The sequence below is a fragment of the Geotrypetes seraphini genome, chromosome 8, assembly GCF_902459505.1.
Source record: "Geotrypetes seraphini chromosome 8, aGeoSer1.1, whole genome shotgun sequence".
NCBI classification, from domain to species: domain Eukaryota; kingdom Metazoa; phylum Chordata; class Amphibia; order Gymnophiona; family Dermophiidae; genus Geotrypetes; species Geotrypetes seraphini.
The window spans coordinates 152,418,668-152,446,328 of NC_047091.1; the positions used below are offsets into that span (position 1 = coordinate 152,418,668).

The 27,661-nt window shown below is 42.3% G+C and overlaps 1 protein-coding gene across 2 annotated transcripts in view; it reads right to left on the minus strand.

The window, feature by feature from the left end:
• Positions 1 to 27,661, minus strand: part of DNAH10 (dynein axonemal heavy chain 10) — a 543,078-nt gene that overhangs the window by 399,488 nt on the left and 115,929 nt on the right. For both annotated transcript variants that reach the window (XM_033954155.1, XM_033954154.1), the window contains exons 18-21: positions 23,947 to 24,154; positions 19,876 to 20,032; positions 6,403 to 6,879; positions 3,430 to 3,588 (exon numbers count right to left, since the gene is read on the minus strand). In XM_033954155.1, coding sequence (XP_033810046.1) covers positions 3,430 to 3,588; positions 6,403 to 6,879; positions 19,876 to 20,032; positions 23,947 to 24,154 — 1,001 coding nt within the window. The remainder of the gene's footprint in view (positions 1 to 3,429; positions 3,589 to 6,402; positions 6,880 to 19,875; positions 20,033 to 23,946; positions 24,155 to 27,661) is intronic.

The following is a 27,661-nucleotide window of genomic DNA, read 5'->3' on the forward strand; positions in this document are numbered from 1 at the left end:
TATTTCCAAAAATTATACATAACCCACCCCATTCCTATATAAGTACTGCAATTGTGCTAAGAAGTCTAATCATTAGAATAATTAGTCAATGGTTGCCAAATTTTCTTGAAATTATGAAGATTCCCATTTTGTAATGCTAGTATTTTTTCCATTTTGTATATATAACAGACAGAGTTCCACCAGAACGTATAATTTAATTTGGTATAGTCTTTCCAATTTTGAGTGATTTGTTGCATGGCGACTCCTGTCAATATTAATAGTAGCTTGTTATTATTTGCTGAGATCGGACTCTGAGTTCTCATTGCAGTGCCAAATAGTATGGTATCATATGAGAGTCCTACATGATTTTCTAGTAATTTATTAATTTGGGGCCAAATCAGATTCCAAAAGGCATTTATACAGGGACAAAAAAAAATTAAGTGATCTAACGTCCCTATTTCTATTTTACAATGCCAGCATCTATTGGATCTAGTATTATCTATCTTTTGCAGGCGCGTAGGGGTCCATAACACTCTATGTAATGAAAACATCCATGTTTGACTCATAGATGCTGACTTTGTAGATCTTAATCTCCAGGACCAGAATCGTGGCCATTGAGACGCAGAAATTGTCTGTCCAATCTCAATACTCCAAATATCCCTAAGACCAGTTTTCTTTTTTTTATTTAAAAATCCATATATCAATTTGTACCATTTTGCGGCTTGGTGACCCAAGAAATCCGCCTGGAAACATAAAACCTGCAGACTATATTGAGTATTAAGATTTTTCCATTCAGGGAACCCTACCTGAATGGCCTGCTTCAATTGCATCCATTTAAAATATTGTGATTTATTTAAGCCAAATTTATTTTGCAATTGTGAAAAACTAAGCAGTGAACCTTCTGAAATGACATCATTTAATGTTCGTATACCTGCACTTATCCATTGTTTCCAGACGATCTTAAATCCGCCAATTTTGATCCTGGAGTTTACCCAAATAGATTGATTTAGTGATTTACAAATTGGATCTGGTGATAGGTTACTTATATATCTTAATGTTTTCCAAGTGTCTAATAATATTCTGTTATCTTTGTATCTTCTAGGCATTGTTATACTAATTAAATGATCTAAATGTAATGGGAACAGGAGCCGCCATTCTAAATATAGCCAATCTGGTACATTCTCCATGAGATCTGGGAGGATCCAATACATACCCTGTCTTAGAATATAGGTTTGATGGTACCTATAAAAATTTGGAAAATTTACCCCTCCCTCCATAATTGGTCTTTGTAAAGATACTAAAGCAATTCTGGGTCTTTTCCCAAACCAAACAAATTTTGTAATAATATTGTTTAATTTTTTATAAAAGGACCCCTGAAAAAATATTGGTATCATACTCATTTGATAACAAACCACAGGCAATATTATCATTTTAATTGTTTGAACTCTTCCCCACCATGAAAGATGTAAAGGATTCCATTGTTCACACATTTCTGTAATTTTTTTCAATAAAAGTTTTTCATTTTCTTTGACTGTATCATCAATTGTATTTTTGATCATAATTCCTAAATATTTTAATCCTTCCTCTTTCCAAATAAATGAATATGAATCAAATAATCCTTTGGTGCAGTGAACATTAATTCGAAGAATTTCTGATTTACTCCAATTAATTTTATATCCAGAAAATTTTCCAAATTCCTCTAGAAGATTAAGTAAACTTGGAATAGTAATCCCCGATTCTCTCAAATATAATAAGATATCATCTGCATATGCAGAAAGTTTATATTCCCAGTAAGAAAATGGGATTCCCTTTATCTCCTTAGTTTGATTAATTGCAATTAACAAGGGTTCTAAAACAATATCAAAAAGTAAGGGAGACAAAGGACATCCTTGTCTAACTCCCCTTTGCAAGTTAAATCTATCTGATAAATTGTTATTTATATATAATCTTGCACCAGGAGAGCTATACAAAGTCTGAATCATTTTAATAAAACCGGGTCCTATTCCAAACCATTCTAGAGCTTGATACATAAATTTCCATTCTACTCTATCAAATGCTTTTTCTGCATCTAAAGATAGCATAAAAGTTGGATCATTCATATTTTTTGCTAAATTTAAAGAGTGAAATGCTAATCTGGTGTTATGTGATGAGTGTCTTTTAGCAATAAATCCTGTTTGATGTACATCAATAATGAAAGGAAGAGCTTTTGCCAATCTTATTGCTAGTACTTTAGAAATTAATTTACCATCTACATTTAAATACTTTTTAAAATCAAGAATTGGTCATAAGGAACCCTCCTTCTTTGAACCACAAAACACACTGCAAATTGTCCCCATCTCTTTAGGCCGCAGCTGTTGTGCATGTCTTGTGTTGGCACACAACACATGCACAACAGTTGAGCCCATTAAAATAAAACCAAAAAGTTCTTGCTGGCTCAGCTGCAAAAGTCTTTTTTTGTTTTAAATAATATCAGCTGTTATGTGGATGCTGAGTGCTCATACAACATGTGCACAGCAGCTACTAGCAACTGCAGAGCTGCCAGCATTTCATCATCGATTATTCAGTGCAGGGGGGGCGTTCCCATTAGTGTATGACAAGGAGAACTAATTTAAATACTAATGAGCTCGTTGTGATGCATTTGCATTGGGTTGTTGGTGGCTGCTATGAAGTCTTATCTTTTTTTATTAAGTATATTGTGCTGTAATGATAAAATTTATGTAAATGCATCATTGTGCACAATTGAAGTTTCAAAAATTAATAAAGAAGATTTTAAAAAAAATAGATCGGCAGCAGCCACAGAGAATCATTTTGTGTATTGGGAGGACAGTTTCTGTGTCAGTAAATCTGCTTTAATGAGTCTTACTGGCATGGAAAACCTTTTGTGCATCAAGGCCTAAGTGTACAGCTCTTTTTTTTTTTTACAGTTTTAGTATTATTTATTTTAAAAAATGTCTATACTGTTTACAACTAAATGGTTAACAGAATATACATACATAATCTTAAAACATAATAAAATAAACATACCAACAAGGCTTAAAATTCATAGTTAAAAAAAATACTAAAATGAGTTTGCATAGAAACAAAGCTTAAGAACAACATAATTAATGGCATATACCACCTATAAAAATTATGAGCTCTTGATGGAGATTATATTGCTTAACTTGCTTTTTTATCAAACTTTTCAAGCCACCCTCGTAAATGCGGTTATGATAGTATTCTATAGGTACCTTCCATATCTACTGGAGGATTCTGGAACTCATAATAGTGTCCTTTATATGGGGAGATGTGAGATAAATTATTGCAGAAGCTAATTTAAAAAATAACACTAAATAGATATCCGATAGCTTTAAGGAAAATGTTATAATATAAATCATATTTTTTTATCAGGCTAAGAAAGTTTCAGTGGCTAGTTTAAATATGAAATTTCTCATATGCCATAAGATTTTTCACCTGAATATTGTAATTATCCAAAGTCCGGTATCTCTCCTGGATGTCTCGGAATCGTATTTCCACCACTAAAGACATGTCCTTAATATTTGCTATTGTCGCAAGAACAAACTTGAGGTTTTCAAGAGAATCAGGTTTTTTCTTTAGTTGTTCTGATAACATCTGGAAAATAACTTTAAAGTCAATTCACAGTTCATAAAACAAGTTTACATAATAATATCAATCTTTTAGAAACATGTTACAACATTTTGCTGACTGCCACTGGCATTATCCCTCCCACATTGGATTTCCAGGTATATGCAAGCGATGAAAACATAGCTGGTTAAATGTGATAGTCAGCACTTTATTTATTTATTTTAAAATTTATATTCTACTTACCTCCTAAGTGGATATCAATTAAAAAACATACATACTAAGATGATCTATATAAAATTAAAAAAACAACTGTCAATCAACTAAAGTGGCTATGATAAACCACTGAACATCAGCACTTGTCCAGCTAAATGCTGACTCCATCCTGGGAATATCCACCAAATAGCCAATCCTGGCTTAGATGCTAACCAGACATTTTTAGCAGAACTGTTGCAGAATATACCTAGTTAGCCCTGGACATCCATTTCAGGTCGTTTAAATCTTCTCCATTATTTTCAGAATTAACAACAATAAAATACACAGGGCTACTTATCTAGACAATGGAAGCTGTTATCTGGATAAATGGCTTAGGCACAGTTTTTCTGAATATTCTTATTGTCTGCCTTGGCACTATCTGAATAGAGCCAGTGTCATGCATGGGTGGAGCAAGGGTGGAGCTGGAAGTTATCTGAAGAGCAGTGATATTCAGGCCATTATCTAGATTAGTGTTCTTCAACCGCCGGTCCACAAAATTTCCTGCCAGTCCATGAAGAATTAGTGTCTCCTACAAGCACGTGTTCGTCTTCCTTCCGGCTTGGCTGCTCCTTATTTTCAGCGCTAGCTGCACTTGTTTGCCGGGACAGTGAATAGTGGCTCTTGCAAGCTGCACGTGGCTGACCCGGAACCAAAACTGGGTCAGCAGCATCCAGCGTGCAAAAGCCGCTCCGCGCTATCCCAGCAAACAAGTACAGCTGGCGCTGAAGATAAGGAGCAGCCAAGCCGGAAAGAAGACGGACACGTGCTTGCAGGGTACACTGGTCTGGCTTCAGCAGAGGCTGGATGATCCTGAACAAGTAAGGGAGAAAAAGGGGGGAGGAGAGCCTTGGGACATGGGAAAGGCATGAATTTAGGACTAAGGTTGGAAGGCAGGGAGGGGAACATGAACTCGGGACACAGAAGGAAGGGAAGAGGCATGAACTTGGGACACAAGGGAGGGGATAGAAAGGGAGAATTGTTGGGATTGAGTGTGTAAGTGAGAGGGAAAGATGGTGCACATGGGGAAAAGAAGAAAGAGGAAAATTGTTGGGCATAGAGAGAGAGAGAGGAGTGAGGAAAAGATACATGGGGAAGAGAAGGATGAGAGGGAGAAATGTTGGATATGGTAGTGGAGAGGGAACAGAGGGACAGATTGAAGGGGGGATGGAGTGATGGAGGGAGAGGTGTGGCATGGTGCTGGAGAGGGGTGACAGAAGGAGAAATGGTGGGCATGGGGATGGTGGGCAATAGTGAAAAATGCTGCACATGATCTGGGGGATGAGAAAGGGAATTGACTTAGTAGAGGAAGAGAGATTGTTCACCCTTTACAAGGTGAAGAGAACAAGAAGGCAATCGCTAAAGTTAGAAGGGAAAAGATTCTGTACAAACATAAGGAAGTTCTTCTTCACCCAGAGAGTAGTAGAAATCTGGAACTCTCTTCCGGAGGCTGTTATAGGGGAAAGCACCCTTCAGGGATTCAAGAAAAGGTTGAATAAGTTCCTACTGGAACAGAACATATGCAGGTAAGGCTAGACTCAAATATAGCACTGGTCTTTGACCTAAGGGCCGCTGCGTGAGTGGACTGCTGGGCACGATGGACCACTGGGCTGACCCAGCAGCAGCAAATCTTATATTCTTATGTTCTTAGAAGGAGTGGGAGAGATGCACCATGGATCTCTCTCTCTTTCCCCACTCCCTGTACATGGGATGGAGATGGAGACTGAGTTCACAGGGACGGGATGGGGACCGAGCTGCGGGGATGGGGCGGAGATGGTTTTTTTTATTTCAGTCTTAGTAGTTTGCCAGTCCACAAAATAATTATTTTATTTCCGCCGGTCCATAGGTGTAAAAAGGTTGAAAAACACTGATCTAGATAACTACCAGAATAAACCTAGGCCAGAAAAACTGCTATCCTATTTTTAGCCACATAGAGAACTGAATACTGCTGCTATCTAAATTATGGTAGCAGACATTACATTCAGCACCACTCATGACTCCTTTTACAAAACCGCGCTAGGGCTTTAATGCGTGGCTATCGCATGGCTTCAAGCAGACCTAACTCCATAGTAGGCATGTTTAAGAACAGAGATGGACTTATGTACTGCTAGGCGCAATTCTGTAAAGGACCTAGGCACCTAAAATGTAGGCCTTTAAAATTCTGGCCTACATTACAGATGCCTAAGTTTTACATTAGAACGATTATGTAAAAGGCACCTAAGCATGATTGACACGCGATAGGCACATATATTATAGGTGCCTTGTTAGATACCATTTACAGAATTTCCCCCAAAATGCCCACCTACTGATTCATTATTATGTGGGCAAATTTTGTGTAGGTAAGACTGCTTAACAAAATTTAGCCAGTGAACAGGGTAATATTCTAAAAGTTATCCACAATAACCCTTCAAATATTGACCCAGTTTCACCAACAGCCTGATATCATTTTTCAGTTCTAGAGGTACCACATTATACAGCCATAATACAGCTGAGTCTGACTGCTGCCCTCTGCTAACTATTAAAAGTTCACTAATTAACCATTCAGAGCAATTTTATAAAGGATATTTTCTGTTAAAAAGAGCAAATAGGTACCACAAGCTGTTCCTGAAGGCTATAGAGTTCCTCCTTGGCAGAATCATTAAGTAGTTTCCCTAGTGAAGTCACCCAGGTTCTTGCATGTTCCTGAACTGTGAAGGCTAATGGGGCTAGATGAAGTCTAATGCATTGTTCATCTTTTATTAAAGGATGCTGCATCACTTCATGTGCTATCTTTGTATAGAACTGCAGCTTGTCATCATAAGTCACACAAGATGGCTTCTTTGCAGCAAATTTCTCCATGACAATGGCTTTATCCAGCTTCCAAAGAGGTCGATACCTTTTCCATCGGTTCAGATATTTTGAAAGAGAGCTAAGTAACTTGTGAAAATTCTGAGAGATGACAATTGCTTGTTCAATTATCTGAGGATTTTGTGAAATATCAGTAAAGAAGCTGAATATAACAAGTTCGTCTTCCTCAGCATGCTGTGGAGGGCAGTCAATACAGGTACCATGCATCCAGCGAACAAAACTCTGCCATTTTTCACAAAACAAGAATTTCAAATGACAATTAGCAGAAGTGTGACACTTAGAAATGAAATTGATTAGAATAAATGAGAAAACCTGACTGAGTAATCAGTACTCTAACCTATGCACTGGCAATACTACCATTTAAAGCACTAGTTAGGATTTTCTCTGTTGTGCTAAAGAAAAGAGTTCTTCAAAGAGAAATGCATCTTAATACTAGGCTATGTATTTACACCAATTAATCACATTCCGTTTATGCCCCTGATGGAGAAAAACAAAGTTACTCACCTGTAGCAGGTGTTCTCCAAGGACAGAAGGCATATATTCTCACATATGGGTGATGTCATACATGGAACTCAGCACGGATAGTCAAAATGTGTACTGTGACTTTAAAACTTTAAGACCACCCATTCCATGTGCAAATGTTGGCTTGTGAGTCCTGCTTTTCAGAAAGATAGTTAAGAAGCCAATTATGGAAGATGGGAGGGTTGTGAGAATATATGCCTGCTGTAGGTAATTTTGCTTTTTCTGAGAACAAAAAGGCATTAAATTCTCACTTATGGGACTCCCAAGCTGTCAGGATCATGCATCTGAGAAGAGGGTTATTGACAACTACCATGAGCCTCGCAAAACCAACATACAGGAGGAACCCAGCAGGAAAAGAGAAAAGAACCAGACCGGCTCTGTCAGGAAACAGAAGTGCACCAGAGCCTTATATTCCAGAAGAGCAGCAAATCCCTGAAGAAGCATTTTTTTGCGAAACAGGGGGCCCTGTTGGATGTTTTGGAAGAATATTTAGCTTGGATGATTGGTAGCTTTTCTTCCATGGAGCAGTTTTTCCTGCTTTCTTAACCCCAGGACTACACTTGAATACCAATACTCAGATAAGTGACTTCTATTTTGAAAAACAACTGTTCAACTGTTCAATATAAGAGACTAATTTTGAAAATAAGAAGAAAAATTTGAAAATTATAAGAAAATCATAAGAAAAATTAAGAATAGAATTCCACATGTAATTTGGGAGTTTTTTTGACCAAGGATGTGTCTGCTAGGATTAAATTCTGTTTAAAACTAGCCTGTCTATGTGGGAAGCCTATAAAGCCCCTATTAGACACTGAGGTCTTTTCTCCCTTTTTTGGAAAGAAAGGTGATTTTTTTGTCCTGTTTTGTTGGAGGGTGCAGTATTTTTGTGATTTAAGAAGAGAATACATTTTGTAGAACTGCTTGACTGAACTGACTATCCAGTCTGAAATGATTCTCCAAAAAGCATTAACATAGAAACATAGAAGATGACGGCAGAAAAGGGCTACAGCCCATCAAGTCTGCCCACTCTGCTTACCCACCCCCTGTCTATGCCCTAATGACCCAATTTCCTTATCTTGACCCTCATAGGGATCCCACGTGGGTATCCCATTTATTCTTAAAGTCTGGCACGCTGTCTGCCTCGATCACCTGCACTGGAAGCTTGTTCCAATGATCAACCACTCTCTCTGTGAAGAAATACTTTCTGGTGTCGCCATGAAATTTTCCGCCCCTGAGTTTGAGCGGGTGACCTCTTGTGGCCGAGGATCCCTTGAGAAAGAAAATATCATCTTCCATTTCGACACATCCTGTGAGGTACTTAAATGTTTCGATCATGTTTCCCCTCTCCCTACGTTCCTCGAGAGTGTAGAGCTGGAATTTGTTCAGTCTCTCTTCGTACGAGAGACCCTTGAACCCCGAGATCATCCTGGTGGCCGTCCGCTGAACCGATTCAATTCTGCGCACATCTTTACTGTAATGTGGCCTCCAGAATTGTACACAGTATTCCAGATGAGGTCTCACCATGGCCCTGTACAACGGCATTATGACTTCAGGCTTTCGGCTGACGAAACTTCTATTGATACAACCCAATATCTGCCTTGCCTTAGATGAAGCCTTCTCCACTTGATTGGCAGTTTTCATGTCTGCACTGATGATTACTCCTAAATCTCGTTCTGCTGAAGTCCTAGTTAAAGTTTCTCCGTTCAAGAAGTACGTCCTGCATGGATTTCCACTTCCGAGGTGCATGACCTTACATTTCTTAGCATTGAAGCCTAGCTGCCAGGTTGAGGACCAACTTTCCAATGTAAGCAGGTCCTGCGCCATATAATTCTGTAAACTGCATTCACTTACTATATTACATAGTTTGGCGTCATCGGCGAATAGTGTTATTTTACCTTGAAGCCCTAGAGTCAGATCCCCTATGAATATGTTGAAAAGGAGTGGACCCAGGACCGAGCCCTGCGGCACTCCACTGGTCACCTCCGATGTTTTAGAGAGGGTACCATTAACCACCACCCTCTGAAGTCTGCCACTCAGCCAATCATTGACCCATGCAGTTAGTGTCTCTCCTAACCCCATCGATTCCATCTTGCTTATCAGCCTGCAGTGTGGGACACTGTCAAAAGCTTTACTGAAGTCCAGGTACACGACGTCCAAAGACTCTCCCAAGTCCAACTTTCTTGTTACCCAGTCAAAGAAGCTGATGAGATTGGATTGGCAGGACCTACCCTTGGTGAATCCATGCTGACTGGGATCCCGAAGATTCCCTTCATTCAAGATCGTGTCCAATTTGCTTTTAATTAGTGTTTCCATGAGTTTGCACACTATTGATGTGAGACTCACCGGTCTATAATTCGCAGCCTCTGCCCTGCAACCCTTTTTATGCAGTGATACGACATTAGCTAATTTCCAGTCCAGGGGAACTTTCCCCTTACTTAGGGAGAGATTGAATAGCTCAGCCAACGGTTTCGCCAGGACATCGCTCAATTCTCTGAGCACTCTTGGGTGCAAATTGTCTGGTCCCATGGCTTTGCTCACCTTGAGTCTTGCCAGTTCACTGTAAACTTCACCTGGTGTGAACTCAAAATTCTGAAACGGGTCTTCTGTGCTTTGTGTTGCCTTCAACTGCGGACCATGTCCCGGTGCCTCACAGGTGAAGACTGAGCAGAAGTATTCATTCAGTAGTTCGGCTTTATCGGAATCTGCTTCCACTTAACTTCCGTCCGGTCTTCCGTCCGGTACTATCCCGCCTGTGTTCCTTTTTCTGTCACTAATATACCTGAAGAAGGATTTGTCCCCCTTTTTAATGTTTTTTGCCAGAATTTCTTCCACTTGAAGTTTTGCCTCCCTAACTGCCATTTTGACTGCTGTAGACCTGGTCCTATATTCTTCCTTTGCCTCTCTTTTCTCCGTGCGCTTGTAGGAGAGAAACACTTTTTTCTTCTCCTTAATGAGGTGTGAGATCTCCGCAGTGAACCATTGGGGTTTATTGTTTCTTTGTCATTTATTTACTGATTTTATGAAGCAGCTAGTTGCTTCATGTATGGTTGATTTCAGTATTAACCACTTAGCTTCTACATCATCGGTCTCCGCTTGGTCCTGCAGCGTCCGATGGGCGAAATCTCCCATGCGTGCGAAGTCTGTGCCCCGGAAATTGAGCACCTTTGTTTTCGTGTTTGATCTAGGGAAGCCTTTCCTAAGGTTGAACCATACTATGTTGTGGTCGCTGGAGGCTAGCGTATCTCCTACTGAGACCTCTGAGACGCTTTCCCCGTTGGTAAGTACCAGGTCGAGGATCGCCTGGGCCCTAGTGGGCTCCGTTACCATTTGTTTGAGACGTGCTCCCTTTATGGAGGTTAAGAGCCTCCTGCTACAGCTGGTTGTCGCTGAAAATGAGTTCCAGTCTGCATCAGGCATATTGAAGTCCCCTAGCATTACAGCTTCTCCTCATAGAGTGATATTCTCTATGTCTTCAATTAATTCTGCGTCCATGTCTTCCAGTTGTCTTCGGGGTCTGTATACCACACCTATATACAGGCATTTTTCTCTGCCTCTTGCCAGGTTTACCCAGAGGGACTCCCCGGTTATTGGGATGTGAAAATATGAACTAAAGACCAGGCGGCTGCTTTACAGATGTCCTCAATAGGAGTGGAACATAGATGGGCTACTGAAGTTGCCATTGCTCAAACTTTATGTGAAAAGGCATGGCCTTCAAGCGTCTGCCCAGCCCAAGCTTAGGCAAAGGAGATACAGTCCACCAGCCATGTGGAGATGGTTCTCTTGGTGACAGGAGTTCCATGTCTGGTAGGATCGAATGACAGGAAAAGTTGAATGGACCAAACCTCTCAGAACTACCAATCTAAATAGTAAGGAATAGCATGTTTACAGTACAGTGTATGGAGTGCTGTTTTACCAGGGTGAGAATGTGGTCTTGAAAATAAGACTGAAAGAACTATGGACTGGTTCAGGTGAAACTCTGAGATGACCTTCAGAAGGAATTTGGGATGTGTGCAAAAAACCACTCAGTCATGGTAGAATGTTGTATAGGGTGGATCTGACACAAGCATTTGAAGTTCACTGACCCAGCGTGCAGATGTAAGAGCTATGAGGAAGACCACTTTTCAAGTGAGATGCTTGAGGGATGAAGTCAAGAGTGGTTCATAGGGAGACTTTATCAGAGTGGAAAGCACTACATTGTTCCAGACAATGGCAGGAGGCTTTATATGGTAAAGGCCTTTCATGAATCTGGACACCAAAAGATGTCCAATGGTGAATGAAAAGCACTAATTGCACTGAGATGAATTCTGACTGAAGTAGTCTTGAGACCAGAATTGGAACGGTTTAGGAGATAGCCTATGACCGATGGAAAAGGACAAGTGATAGGATCTAGTGAGTGAAGATTACACCAGACTGTGAAGTGAGTCCACTTGAAATGATAGCAATGCTGTGTGGAATGTTTTCTAGAACTTCTATGATGACTGACCCTGGTGCAGATAGTGCAAAAGCATCTACTCGCTGAGAGAGAGATACCATGTTGTGAGTGCTAATGAACATAGATTGGGATGAAGGAGAGAACTTTCGTTGTGTTAGTAATGTTGGAAAGACTTGGTGTAATGGGTTTCCATACATTGAGTTGTAGGATGAGAGGGAACCATGGCTGGCATGGCCACCGAGGTGTTATGAGAATCATAGTGGCTTGTTACTGACAAAGTTTGAGTAGAGTTCTCCCAACTAGAGAAATTGGAGGGAAAGTATATAGAAACTTGCTTTACCAGTCGAGGAGAAAGACATCTGACTTCAGATGATTAGGAATGTAGAGTCTGGAACAGAAGATTGGAAGTTTGTGATTGTGGGGGGAAGCAAAGAGGTCTATTTCAGGCGTCCCTCAATCAGTGAATATCTGTTGCAAGATGGCTGTGTTGAGCGATCACTCATGAGTTTGAAGAAGTCTGCACAGCTTGTCAGCTAAGATGTTTTATTTTCCTGCCAGATATACTGCTTTGAGAAATATGTTGTGAAGGATCGCCCAAATCCAAATTTGGATCACTTCTTGACAGAGTGGGTGAGACCCTGTGCCTCCTTGTTTTTTCAAGTAGAACATGGTGACTTGATTGTCTGTGTGGATTAGGGCTACTTGAAAAGTGCAAAGAGCGTTGTGGATTGCTCAGATCTCTAGGAGATTGATGTGGAGAGTTTTCTTGTGAGGAGGCCAGATGTCTTGGGTGTACTGGCTGTCAAGGTGGGCTCCACAGCCGAGAATGGAAGCCTCCATTGTAAATAGCTTCTGCTGCTTGGAGATTGGAAGATAAGGCCTCTAGTAAGATTGGTTGGAAGCATCCACCACTGAAGAGATTGAAGAAGTTCTGAGGTCACCTTTATTGGCTGGGAAACAGCCCCAGTGGCTTGAGTCTACTGGGTGGAAAGGGTTCATTGAGGTACTCTAAGATGTAGATGAGCAAATGGAGTGTTCAAGGGAGGAGACTTTCTGACTTGCTGCAGGGACCCCTGTGATACGCTTTCCTGACCCTTAGGTAATGGACTTTGATCCAGAACCAGCCTAAGTTAGTCCTACCCCTGTGTCCAGAATCAGAGCCAGGATAGCACAGCCCAAAAAGGAAAAATATTTCTGTGCTACTCCTTTTAAGTATGGCCCTTTAAGAGCCAGGAATCAGCCAGCCTAGCAATCCTGCACCCGAGCTAATCAAGGGGGAGGGGCATAGATTGAGAGAGCCCTTTCCAGCAGCAGAGCTAAGTCAGAGGGGGAGGAGCTGGGTGAGAACACGAGAGCTGAGAGCAGCTGGGAATCTACAGATGGGCCAGGAGATGTCTGTATGGAGGAACTGCATCCAGTTGAGAGAGAAGAGTGTGTTCCTCAAATGAATTAGGAGTGTATTCCAAATGCAGAGCAATACCCTGAATCTATGGAATTTTAGTGAAGCAGTCTGGAACAGGTCAGAGTACTTTTTTTTCTCTGAAAGTTTGTAAAGCCTGCTGCCTTGTTTAGTTTTGTTCCACTATAGCAGCATGAGCTCAGGGCTGAATGTTTTGTCCTGTTGGGAGGGGCTCCTTAACAGAGAGAGAGAGAGGATAATAGCAGAAGCTTATGTTTGGCTTTTGTACTAGGACAATTATTTTTTGGGGTTTTCTTTCTCTGAAAATCCTGTAAGGGGTTTTTACCCCCTTTAAGAAAGTATAAGGCAGAGTTGCCTGACCTTGTTGACCTGAACCCTAGTTTGGGAGAAGACTGGAAAATGGCTGGGCTGTACTAAATGAAATCCCAGCTTTGCAGTTTGGGCAGGTGGGCTAGAAAAAGTGAATTGGGGACAGCCGACCCAGCCAGGCTAGTGGTGCACAGGCCCGGGTGCCACTTGGAAAAAAAAGGAACTGTGAATTGGGGTTTTTTTGGGTGCTTAAAAGAAGTGAAGAAACCTATGACAGGCTTTTGCCACCGGTATGGTGAGGGAAGGGATAAGAAGCCTTCCAACCCTGATACTTCAGGGGAGGGATAATATTGGGCCAGTCCGGTCTATGTGGATTACAAAAGGTGGGTTTTTTTCTCCTTATACTGTGTTTAGACATTATCCTGAGAACTGTAATCTTGACAAGCCTGACTATTTTGAGGGTAAATGAAACCCAGGAAAATAAAGCAGTTTTCATTGAAATACTGAGAATGCTTGAAGTTTTCTTTTGTTTTGGAAGTTTTCTGTTAAAACATAGTCCAGCAGGGTGCATGGGAGGCACTGAGAAGGACAGATACCATAGTCACACATTGAACTGCTCGGTCAGGTTGGGACACAGCGGGCCCATAAGGGGTCATTTGGGTGTCCCTGCCACAATATGTAGAAAATATTGTCGAATCTCTGTTGAGGTTGAAAAGCTCGAGCTTGGGTTGTGTCTAGAAGAGTTCCTATGAATTCTAAGGTATGAGTTGGTTGAAGAATTTCTGGTAGTTGACTGCAAATCCCAGTAATTCTAGTAAACAAATTGATGACCTGCTGAGCTTACTGCGATAAGGCATTGATCAATCTAGGTAAGGAAATACATGAAAGCCACATGAGCAGAGGATTACAGCCATACCACCAAACATTTCATGAACACTCTCAGTGCTGATGCCAGACCAAATGGTACTACTTTGTACTGGAAATGACATTACCACACGAAAGCAAAGATATTTCCTGAGAACAGATAAGATGAAAATGTGGGTGTATGCTTCTTTGAGTTCCAGAAAGCAAAGTCAGGCATTCTTTTCCAAAAGTGGTAACAGGGTTCCCAGAGAGACCATGCAAAACTTCTCCTTCACTAAGTCTTTGTTGAGAGCACGGAGGTCTAGAACTGGATGGAAACCTCTGGTCTTTTTCAATATCAGGCCTCTCTCCTGCAGAGGGACTTGGTCTATTGCATTGAGCTAGAGAAGGGCTGAGAGCTCTTGGTAAATGAAGATCTTATGAAGGAAGTTGAAAAGAGACTCTTTTGGAGGATGGTTTTGAGGCTTTCGTAGTAAGTGAAGGGCATTACCCTGGCTCACCACTTGTAGGACCCACTAGTCTGTTGTAATGAGGATTCATCGATGGTAAAAGTGATGGAGTCAACCTCCTATGGGAACAATCTGAGGTAGACAAAGCTCTCTAGAATAGAGTCAAACAGACTATTGTTTGAATTGTGGCTGGGACTGAGTTTTCTGTTGTCTTTGCTGCCAAGGATGCCTTTGATTTTTTGACTGGGAGGATATAGAGGGTTGATTATATCTACATTTAGAATAGTAGGTACTGCGATATCTTCAGAATGATTATGACTGAAAAGATTTTGTGCTGGTCAAGGTTATGTCATTGTGGGTCTTGATCTTTTGCATAGCCTCCTTGATGCGATCTCTAAATAGATCATCTCCTATACATGGGACAATGGCTAGGCTCTGCTTCTAACTCCATTGTCGACAGAAAGTGCTTCCCCATCTGTCTAATATAGTTTGTAAAAGACAGACTTTCAGGAGGACACCTGCATTGAGGAGGAGATGGGGAGTGATCTGACAGTATCCCATAAGACTCATCAGCAGAGAAATCTGGATAGTCACTGGAAGAGTGTGGTAACATATCTGAGTTATATTCCTTGATGTCAGCTTTTCTGGAAGTGGAACGGTGAGGAGAGCATCAAGGGTGAGATGAAGAATGTTGAGGTGAATTTGGTATGCTCTGTTCCCTAGAAGACAGTGCATGTGCTGTGTGCCTCTTCAATGCAGATCTTCGACATTATAGAGTCCGAGAATGATGCCTCAATGAACAGTGTGGGCGGTGTTCGGACTGGACTAAGGCTGGGAAAGTTGATGCAGAAATTTGCACAGGGTGTGACTGCAGTATCCCAGCTAGCTCTTGCTACAATAGTGCTTGAAGCTGTTCATGCAGCAATGGCACTGGTACCAATATTGGCAAGAGTACATTAGGCACTGGCTGCATTGGGTATCGAGGCATTATGGACCTTGATGTCAAGGCACACCTCAGAGCACACACCAATTGAAGTGGTGGCAATCAGGCATCGGTGCATCGATGCTTGGAGTGCATCGATGGAGATGATGCCTGAGATGATGCTGATGCATGCTTCATGGGGGAGACATGTTTGTGCTTCTTAGCTCGCTTGTGAGGCTCCCCCAATGATGTTAGCTCTGATGATGAAGAGGTGAAATTGTCAACACGGTTGGTGCCAGTGTCGTTGCTGGAATGGTATGTGGTTGTGCGTTGAGGTTAGAGTCTCCAGCCATACTCAATGTTCCCAAAGTTGTACTGAAACACTTCCTAAATTGCAACTTCCTGGCTTTAAGAGACCTAAGAACATAAGAACATAAGAAGCGCCATCTCCGGATCAGACCTTCGGTCCATCAAGTCCGGCGATCCGCACACGCGGAGGCCCTGCTAGGTATACACCTGGCTTATTTTATAGCCAACCATATCTTTATATGCCTCTCTCAAGGAGATATGCATCTAGTTTGCTTTTGAAGCCTAGGACTGTCGATTCCGCAATAATCTCCCCTGGGAGAGTATTCCAGATGTCAACATGCTTGAAATGTCTTGATGCTCAGGCCCCAGGCACCCAGTTATGTGGGTCTGTACCTGGAATGGTCTGTTGACATCGAGCACACCACCTGAAGCCACTAGGAGCTTTGGACATCGATGGGAAAACCGCCCATACAAAGTCAAAGGGCTCAATGACCCAAGGAGATCTAGTAGATGGTATACTGACAAACAGCAGACACTCCCAGCGAGGGAACAGGCTGAAAAGAGACCAAAGGCTTGAAAAACCCGAAGCTGGGGAAAAATGAAAATTGTTTGGTTAAAGGATAAGAAATGATAGAAAATAAAATATTATAACAAAAACGAAGAAAAAAAGAATGGGAAGGCACAAAAAAGTAGAAAAGTTTGACATGCTTAGAGAGGCTCTAAAACACAGCTTCTCAGCTCCAAGGAAAACTAAGAACTGAAGGTCCCGTGAACTGACATTGGGGGGGAAGGCACTAGCACATGAATGGTACAGGGTCTTAAAGTTTTAAAATGACAATATACTGTTTGACGGTCCTTGCAGGGCTCTGTGTGGATGACATCACCCATATGGGAGAATATAATGCCTGCTTGTCCTTGGAGAATATTTCTTTCCTTCAGCCTTGCAGTCCCAGCCAAAGAAAGAATAGACATAGTAGATAAGAACAGGTTGTTCACCCTCTCCAAGTTGGGAAGAACGAGAGGGCACTCTCTAAAGTTAAAAGGGGATAGATTCCGTACAAACGTAAGGAAGTTCTTCTTCACCCAGAGTGTGATGGAGAACTGGAATGCTCTTCCGGAGTCTGTTATAGGGGAAAACACCCTCCAGGGATTCAAGACATGGCTAGACAAGTTTCTGCTGAACCAGAATGTATGCAGGTGAGGCTGGTCTCGGTTAGGGCACTGGTCTCTGACCTGGGGGCCACCGCGTGAGCGGACTGTTGAGCACGATGAACCACTGGTCTGACCCAGCAGCCGCAATTCTTATGTTCTTATGTTCTAAATGATCTTAAAAGCTCATAAAGGGTCATTTTATAACAGGGTGTCTAAATGGTTAAAGCCTACAGGCTTGTATATTGCACCTATTTTATAAAAGCAACATAAGCACCATGGGTCTGATTCTATGAAGGGCGCCTAAATTGGTAGGTACCTAGAAAAATGGTGCCTATTGCATGACAATCAAATTTAGGCAGTATTTGTAGAATCTCCGCTTTTTTTTAAGGAGTTCCAGTTCATTTCAATTTTTCCGCAAATCTTTAAAAACTACTCTATTTGCCAAACATTTTGAAAACTGATTCTTTTGAAATTTTGCTATTATCTAATATTTATCATTTGTAAATCATTCCCTGTTTATTTAATTGCTGTAAACTGAGTTGAGCCTTCTTAGAATGATGACTCGGTATACAAAGTTAAGCTTTAGTTTAGTTTAGTTTAACTGTGCCTACCAGTGCCTAAATCAAACTAGGAACCAGTATGCATCTTCAACTTAGGTGCCAGTATATTAGGCCAGGGTTTTCTTGGCCTAACTCATTCCATGCCCAAACTCTAACTCTACCCATGCCTACTCTACCCATGCACTGTTAGGTGCATCAATGTAGACGCCTACATGGAGCCTATTAAGTTATGCGCCTATCAGAAAATTAATTTTTAATTTGTTTTTAATCAGTTTTTATGGCACTTTCAATTACTGCACCAATTAAACATATTTTTAAAAATGAATTTAGGTGCCTAACTCAGTAGATACACTGATCTAGGCACTACTGGCAGGCGCCATTTATAAAATCAGGACCCATGGGTCAGATTTTACAAACTGTGAACTTATGCCAGCTGAAACCTGATCTAAATCCTGGCATGCAAATTGAGTGTAGATCCCCGCTACTCTGTAGCACTACATGCATGTTTTGTGAACACCCCTAACTCGCCCATGCCCCTCCTGTGGCCATGCCCCATTTTGAGTAAAGTATGATCCAATTTAGGCACCCATTGTAACAGAATAGCACGTACCCAGATCAGCACCCAAATTATAATCAGTGCAATTAATTCCTTGTTAGCACCAGTATTTAAATCATTGTCACCCGTTACCTAATTATTTTGGGTACCAATCTGGAATCCGAACCCAAATTTGGGCAATCTTTATAGAATTACCCTACAAGAAAATGGATAGAGATACTTACACCTGCTCTAAGGCTGGTGCAAATAGTTCACCAATTTTATAATATAATTCTATACCTACACCACGTAAAAATGTGCACTAAACATTAGTAGTGCATATGTTCCCTCTGAGCAATTTTAAAAGCACCTATTTTTCCATCTGAAGTGCTATTTTATGCACAAATTACCCCTATTGCTTTTATATGTATGCAAACCCAAAGTTCCACCCAACTCTACCTCTAGGAATGTCTATATTATACACATGAAAAAGTATACCTAGCATATACCTTTGTACGCATAAGTGGTGTTGAATTTTGCACAGTCAGCTCTGTGCATATAAAACTTATTATGCATATAAAGCCTTGCTAAAGTTGTCCTCTTTGATGTCCAAGTTTCACTATAAATAGGTCTAGAACTGGAGATGGTTAGCACTGTTTTTCAGTGCTAGCTGATTAGCTGCCCAATATTTTCGTTCCCCACTGCCAACTATTGTATTTATAAGTGCTATTTTCAGAGAGTCTTAGCCTATCAGATAGTGTGTTGGGATAAGTGCTTTAGCAAGTTGGTAGCAAGTTCTAGTTCTCATCACGTCTTTAGATAGAAGTTGAAGACCCATTTATTTGATAAATTTCATAAATAATTTTGTAATTTACTGTGTATGGAACCTTGTATTTCACTGTGTATAGTTTCTTTGATTCTTGTAAACCACTTAGAACTAATAGGCATTGCAGTATATAAGTGGACTGTTATGTTATGGGTTTCCAATTAAGAACATAAGAATAGCCTTACTGGGTCAAACCAATGGCCCATCCAGCCCAGTATCCCGTCTTCATAGACGCCAATTCAAGTCACAAGTACCTAGCAAAAACCCAAATAGTAGCAGCATTCCATGCCACCAATCTAGGGTAAGAAGTGGCGTCCTCCATGTCTGTCTCAACAGCAGACTATGGGCTTTTCCTCTAGGAACTTGTCCAAACCTTTTTTAAAAGTAGCTAAATTAACCGCTACAATTTGCTGGTTTTCTTTCCCACTCAACAAATCTTTCAATATCAACTTCATGAAATCTCACAGCTAGAGTCTTATATGTAAATGATTCTTAAAACTACTAAATTTTGGCACAAATATACTATAACTATACTTCTACAGAATAAGATAGATCAGCATTACTGCCTACCTAAGGCAGTATACAGCAAGATTTTCCATTAAACAGTGTATGTGTTAACACTCTCCTCCCCCCTTTTACAAAACCATGATAGCGGTTTTTAGCGCAGACCGGCACGCTGAATGCTCTGTGCTGATCCGGATACGCATAGAGTTCCTATGAGCATTGGGAGCAGCGCAAAGCATTTAGCACGTCAGCCTGCGCTAAAAACCGCTATTTTGGTTTTGTAAAAGGGGGGGGTATTTTCTGCTAATTACTATCCTTGCATTCACTTTAGGACATTTGCTAAAAGTATATAAACAACAATATTAGCCTATTGGTCATATTTTTTATGTATGAAAACTGATTTTATAGAGTCAGTACCTTTGTGCTTTCCATACAACCTCTAATACACTGCACACACATTTTGTAGATTTCATTTGCATTAGGATGAAGGATTATTTCTGGAGCAGACAAAATAGTTTCTGTTTGAAACAATGGAACAGTTCCAGTAACTGAAGAATTGAAAGACTGGAAGTTTCTATAAAAGATTAAAATAAATGTATTTAAAATCTTCAACTCTTTCCCAATGCATATATTAACCACAATAAATTTATTTGGCTACAAATCCCATTACTTTCCTTTCTCTTACAGTGCTGCTCATCCATCTTCTCATCTCCTACCTTATTTCTACAATTATGATCCTCCCTTCCCTCACTGCAAATTCCATTCACTTTCATGAAACTGTCGCTCAGTGTTTCTCTCCTGAATAATGCATTAGAGAATGACACAGTGGCGGTTTACCCGCGGCCACCGCATTTAGAAGTGAGTAACCCGCCAAAACGGGGAACGAAAACTAGCAGTCGCTGCGGGGACAGGGACAAGGCCATTCACTGCCCCATGGACCGGTGAATGGTCTTGTCCCCGCAGTGAGGCATGAAGGATCGCGTGGTCCCCGCAGCCCACACCCGCCTGCCCAATCGATCCTAGTGATTAGCCAGCTCTCTCCCTTCTCCTCACCTTAATTTGTAGGTTTTCTTTTTCGGCGACCCACACGCTATCAAAGAGCTGCGCACCCGCTGCTGCTAAGTTTCGATCTTCTGCTCTGACGCAACCGGAAACAGGAAGTTGCAGCACAGCAGAAGATTGAACACTGAGCAGCGCAGCTCTTTGGGAAAGCGTGCAGGTCGCCGAAAAAGAAAGCCTGCAAACTAAGGTGAGGAGAAGGGAGAGAGCTGGCTAATCACTACGATCGATTGGGCAGGTGGGTGGGGGCTCTTTGGGAAAGCGTGCAGGTCGCCGAATCGCCGAAAAAGAAAGCCTGCAAACTAAGGTGAGGAGAAGGGAGAGAGCTGGCTAATCACTACGATCGATTGGGCAGGCGGGTGGGGGCTGCGTGGACCGTGCGATCGCCCGTGTTCCCGGCTCAAACTGGAAGGAGGGAGTGAAAGGGAAAAGGATTCTGGGCCAAGGGGATGAAAACGGAAAGAAAAACCCACAGCAGGAAAGGAAGGGAAGGACAGGCAGGTGAGCCAGATGCTAGAAGCAGGGGGGGGGAAGAAAGAGGGAAAAAAGCTAGATGGGGTTGAAAAGAAGAGACACACTGGTATGGAAGAGGAAGATAGGGGAAATCTGGACACAGGAAGGTAACAGAAAGAGGTGAAATTATGTGCATGGGGCATAGGGACAGAGACATAAAGGGGACATGCCATGGGGATGGTATATGAACACAGGGGGGGGCAATGGCAGATACATAGGGGAGATATTAGAAATGGGGAAAATAGGAGCACAGAAGCGAGATGGTTTGTGGGGATGGGACAGGGACCGAGCTCGCAGGCTCCAGTGGCTTGCACAAATTACATTGTAACGTGCCATGAAAATAAGAGGGAGGAAGGTAGATAGATAGGCCACGCGAGAGGAGCTGAAGGGTGGTAGAAAGGAACAGATGGTAAAGGAGGGAGGGAAGGGTGGTGGTGGAAAGGAATAGGACAGATATTGAAGGAGGGTGGAGAGGAACAGACCCTGAAGGGAAATGTGGAAGATAGAATGGGAAGAAGACAGATGCCAGACTATGGGGGAGCGGAAGGAAGAAGATGGGTGCTAGACCAATTGAGGGGGGGTGAAGGGAGAGGCACAGTAACAGCAAATGGAAGACACAGAGAGAAGACACACAGTGGATGGAAGGAATTGAATGAGAAGATGTGGAAAGCAGAAACCAGACAACAAAGGTAGAAAAAAAATTCTATTTATTTATTTTTTGCTTTAGGATAAAGTAGTATATTAGTTGTGTTGATAAAAATTTATAAACAAAGCCCTGCCAGCTGAACATCTCTTTCTCTAGTTCAGCAGCAGGAACTTTGATTTATAAGAAAGGAATAAGCTAAATATTACAGTACTAAGGCTTATATGGATGCAGCGGGGACGGTGATGGGGCGGTGAATGGGATGGCAGTGGCGGTGACGGGGCGGTGAAAGGGATGGCAGTTTAGGTGACGGAGCGGTGAAGGGAACGGCGGTGATGGGGCGGTGCAGAGGATGGTGGGCCGGGGACGGGGCGGTGGCGGGGACAGATTTTTCCCTGTGTCATTCTCTATAATGCATCTTTCCCCAAATTCTACTTATTGTGCCCAAAATTGGACATTGATATTTGGATGCCAATCCAAGATGTGTACCCAACTAAACTAACAAGCCAATTGGAGTGTTGGGTGTTAACTGGCCCAAATCCCAAAGTACACAGATTCCAGACAGTAGTGAGAAGTGAATGTATAAACTGAGGACCAGGTGGCATCTTTACAGATTTCCTCAATGGGCTTAGATCTAAGGAAAGCCACAGAAGCTGCCATAGCTCTAACTTTGTGGGCTGAGACACGACTCTCCAGTGCCAGTCCAGTCCGAGCATAGCAGAACGAGATGCAGGCAGACAGCCAGTTTTAAATCGTTCTCTTGGATACAGGATGCCCCAACTTGTTTGGATTAAAAGAGATGAAAAGTTGGGGAGATGTTCGTTGTGGCTTTGTCCGGTCAATGTAGTAGGCCAAAGCCCACTTACAGTCCAAAGTACGCAAAGTAGTTTCTCCAGCATGAGAATGAGGTTTAAGAAAAAAAACCACTGGTAGAACAATTGACTGATTGAGATGACATTCAGTGACAACTTTTGGAAGAAACTTTGGATGTGTAAGCAGAACCACCTTGTCATGATGAAAAACTGTGAAAGGTGGATCTGCTACTAATACTTGTAACTCACTCACCCTCCTGGCAGAGGTGACAGCAATAAGGAAGACCACTTTCTAGGTAAGAAACTTGAGATGAGCTGTGGCCATTGGTTTAAATGGTGGTTTCATCAAGCTGGAAGTACCACATTAAGGTCCCAGACAACAGGTGGAGGTTTGAGAGGTGGTTTAACATTGAAAAGTCCCTTCATGAATCTGGAAACCAAAGGATGAGCAGTGAGAGTTTTTTTCTTCGACTGGCATGTGAAAAGCTGTAATAGCATTGAGATGAACTCTGATAGATGTAGATTTGAGACCAGAGTCAGACAGATGAAGAAGATAATCCAACACCAATTCCACTGCCAAAGATGTTGGATTGTGATAATGAAGAAGACACCAGGAAGAAAATCTAGTCCACTTTTATTGGTAACATTGCTGAGTGGCTGGTTTCCTGGATGCACCTAGAATTTGATGAATAGGCTGAGAAAGACGTAAGGCAGATGGATTCAGCCCGAGAGAAACCAAGCTGTCAGGTGAAGAGCTTGCAGGTTGGGATGTAGAAGCAATTCCTGATTCTGAGTGAGCAGAGTAGGAAATATTGGAAAAGGCATGGGCTCCCTGGAGCTGAGTTGAAGTAGAAAGGAGAACCATTGTTGTCTGAGCCACTATGGAGCAATGAGAATCATGATGGCTGCTTCTCTCTTGACCTTGAATAAGGTTCTCAACATGAGAGGAAGCGGAGGGAATGCATATAGAAACAGACCCGTCCAATCCGTTTGAGGACAGGACATGGAGGGAAAACAAATACTGACTAAAAATAAGCCAAGTGAGCGGGAAAGCAACAAAAAAATATCAACAACCGTTGATGAGCGACTTCTTAGTTCCACGGAAACTAAGAAACTGAGGGACCGCACGCCCTACATCGGGCGCGAAGGCACTTGTGCAGGCGCGGTTCAGGCAATCATGAACTTTCTAGACTTAAAGTAGCGATACACTTTTAAAGTGGTCCGTACCAGGGCTCCGTCGGTGACATCACCCATTCGTGAGAATATACTGCCTGCTTGTCCTGGGATAATTAACATTATAAGCCCTCTGGGGATAGGAAACTACCCACTGTACCTCAACTTGCCTTGAACTACTATTCAAAAGGTCTCATCTACTTCCAAAATCACAATCAGCTATGTAACATATTACACTACAGGATCAAAAATTACATGACATTTTTCAATCTTCCAGGTTCCACTTACCTCTGGATCATTTTTGTCAAAGCATTATATAGTTTACGTTCCCAATATAAATAGTATGGTACCATTTTCGGATGCCTGCCAGTGTTTGTATGCATTACCAGGCCTTCCATTTTAGTTAACAATGGTCCAATTCCGTTATACTTTCTAACCAGATATTCTATATCTTTGCTTCTTAGAGCTTCAATGTGCTCAAAGAATTCCTTCACACCTATAAAAAAAATAATGTATAATGTCTTAGATCATTTATCATTTGCTGACAGACAATGTAATTTCACTTTGTAAATAAAATTGCTCAATTGCATCTAACCAGCTAGCGAAGTTACTTATCTTTAAAGGAGCTTCTCCACGAATATCAGGGGTATGTTGTCACACTCAAAGATGACAACATTCAATGTTATTGTTTGTGGAGCTCTATTCAGCTCTGAGAATTCTAATTTTAAACCTCTCTGAGTATGAATGGGAGTTTCCACACTACCTCAATGCCCTCTCTCCTTAGTCTACATCAAAGCTGAGATCTTGTATTTTGGGGGGGGGGGGTCTTCTTAATTTTTTTGAGGGGGATGGAAGGTGGATGAGTGTGTCTGCATACTCCTGCTGTCTACAAATTACCTCCATTAGAGGTAAGCAATTTCACTTTCTCTGCAGGCAAACAGTGAGATGCAGTCACATTCTAAGGGGGTTCCATGCAGAAGCCAGAATTGTTATGGTGATTTTGTTGCCCCAGAATGATCACCTAGAACTGAAAGGGCAGTTGTCTGATTTACACGAAAAACCAAAACCATTTTGGGGAGAATGGAAGGAACCATCTGGAGCATCATCCTGTCTTTGAAAAACATCAAGAAAGGTTCCTCATATTAACGGGCCTGCAATTCCAAAATGGACTGAGCTAAAGATGTAACCACTAAAAACACCATCTTCAAGGTGAGATGTTTCAATGTACAGCTGGGCAAGAACCTGGCTGGAATATCCCTTTTTACTTAAACATGCTCTCTCAAGAGTAACTCTATAAGTGAGAATCGAGCAGGATCTTCCATCTGCATGGGTCCTTGTATCAGCAGATCTTCCAGGGTCAGCAGATGAAGTGAATCATCCACCAAGAACCTCATGAGATCTCTGCACCATGGCCCTCAAGGCCAATCTGGTGACACCAACACTATGAGCCCAGGATGCCGCCCAGTTCATTGGATTATTCTGCCCAACAGTGTCCAAGGAGAAAATACATACAGGAGCCTCCACAATGGCCAACCTGAATCAGCACATCCAAACCCACAGCTCAACTCACCTTTCTTCCTTCTGATGAAGAAACAAGAGACCTGGGTTTTTGGAAGAAGTCATCATCAAATCCATAACCAGAAGACTCCACTTGCACTCCTTACTCCCAGATCCAGGAGATTTCTGCTGAGATAGTCCGCCTGCACGTTGACTACCCTTGCTACATGCACTGTGGACTAGGTTGCCAGATGAAACTCTGCCCAAGATATGAGAAGAGCCATCTCCTGGGCCACTAAGGGGCTCCTTGTGCCCCCTTGATGATTTATGTAGGACATGAACAGGTATTATCTAACAAAACTCGACCTGCCTTGCCCCGAAGAACTCTCAGAAAGGCGATCAACTCTAATTGAATCACTTTGGTCTCCAAGACATTAATTGACCAGCAAACCTCCTCTACCAACCTGCGGTCTTGTGCCACCTGATCCACACAATGGGCCTCCATCCTGAAAGACTTGCATCTGTGGCAACTAAAGTACACTGAGGGAAATCCAGACTCACTCCACTCAACATATGACTCTGCACCAGCCACCACTGAAGACTGCGATGAACTGGGTTCCTGACTGGAAGCCGAACTTCCAATTCCTGCAAATGCAGGGACCACCAAAAAAACTTAGAAGACTGAAAAGGCCTCAATGGGCCCTGGCCCACTACACTACCTCTAGTGAGGCAGCCATGAAGTCCACCACCTGCAAATACTCCCTGGCCTAAGGATTTTGCAACCGGAGCAAAGACTGAACATAAGAACATAAGAAATGCCTCCACTGGGTCAGACCCGAGGTCCATCGTGCCCTGCAGTCTGCTCACGCGGCGGCCCAACAGGTCCAGGGCCTGTGTAGTAATCCTCTATATATACCCTTCTATCCCCTTTTCCAGGAGAAAACTGTCCAATCCTTTCTTAAACCCCAGTACCGTACTCTGCCCTATTACGTCCTCTGGAAGTGCATTCCAGGTGTCCACCACACGTTGGGTAAAGAAGAACTTCCTAGCATTTGTTTTGAATCTATCCCCTTTCAACTTTTCCGAATGCCCTCTTGTTCTTTTATTTTTTGAAAGTTTGAAGAATCTGTCCCTCTCTACTTTCTCTATGCCCTTTATGATTTTATAAGTCTGTATCATATCCCTCTAAGTCTCCTCTTCTACAGTGAAAAGAGACCCAGTTTCTCCAATCTCTCAGCGTATGAAAGGTTTTCCATCCCTTTTATCAGACGCGTCGCTCTCCTCTGAACCCTCTCGAGTAATGCCATATCCTTCTTAAGGTATGGCGACCAATATTGGACGCAGTATTCCAGATGCAGGCGCACCATCGCCCGATACAACGGCAGGATAACTTCTTTCGTCCTGGTTGTAATACTCTTCTTGATTATACCTAGCATTCTATTCGCTTTCTTAGCGGCCGCTGCGCATTGTGCCGTCGGCTTCATTGTCATATCCACCATTACCCCCAAGTCCCTTTCTTGGATACTCTCAGTCAATAACATCCCTCCCATCGTATAGCTGTACCTCGGATTTCTGCTTCCCACATGCAATACTTTACATTTCTCAACGTTGAACTTCATCTGCCATCTCGTCGCCCATTCCCCTAGTTTGTTCAGGTCCCTTTGCAATTCTTCACAGTCATCTTTAGTCCAAGCTCCACTAAATAATTTGGTGTCGTCCACAAATTTTATTATCTCACACGTCGTCCCTGTTTCTAGATCATTTATGAATATATTAAATAGTAGCGGCCCGAGCACCGAGCCCTGCGGAACACCACTCGTGACCCTCCTCCAGTCTGAGTAGTGGCCCTTCACCCCTACCCTCTGTTTCCTACCCGCCAACCAGTTTCTGATCCATCTATGTACGTCTCCGTCCACCCCATGGTTCTTCAGTTTCCGGAGTAGACACTCATGAGGCATCTTGTCAAAGGCTTTTTGGAAATCAAGATATATGATGTCTATGGGGTCTCCTTTGGCCATCCATTTGTTGATTCCTTCGAAGAAGTGCAATAAGTTAGTTAAGCACGATCTCCCCCTGCAGAAATCATGTTGGCTTGGTATCAGAAGTTTGTTTCTTTCCAAATGTTTATCGATGTTTTCTTTTATCAGTGCTTCCGCCATTTTCCCCGGAACCGAGGTCAGACTCACCGGTCTGTAGTTTCCCGGGTCACCTCTTGATCCCTTTTTAAAGATGGGCGTGATGTTGGCTATCTTCCAATCCTCCGGTATCACGCCTGTTTTCAGGGATAGGTTGCAAACTTGCTGCAATAGTTCCGCTATCTCCTCCTTTAATTCCTTCAGAACCCTTGGATGGATTCCGTCCGGACCCGGGGATTTGTCAGTTTTTAGTTTTTCTATCTGCCTGCGCACATCTTCAAGGCTCACTTCCATGGATGTTAATTTTTCTGCTTGATTTCCATTGAAGAATTGCTCAGGTTCCGGTATGTTGGTTGTGTCTTCGTTCGTAA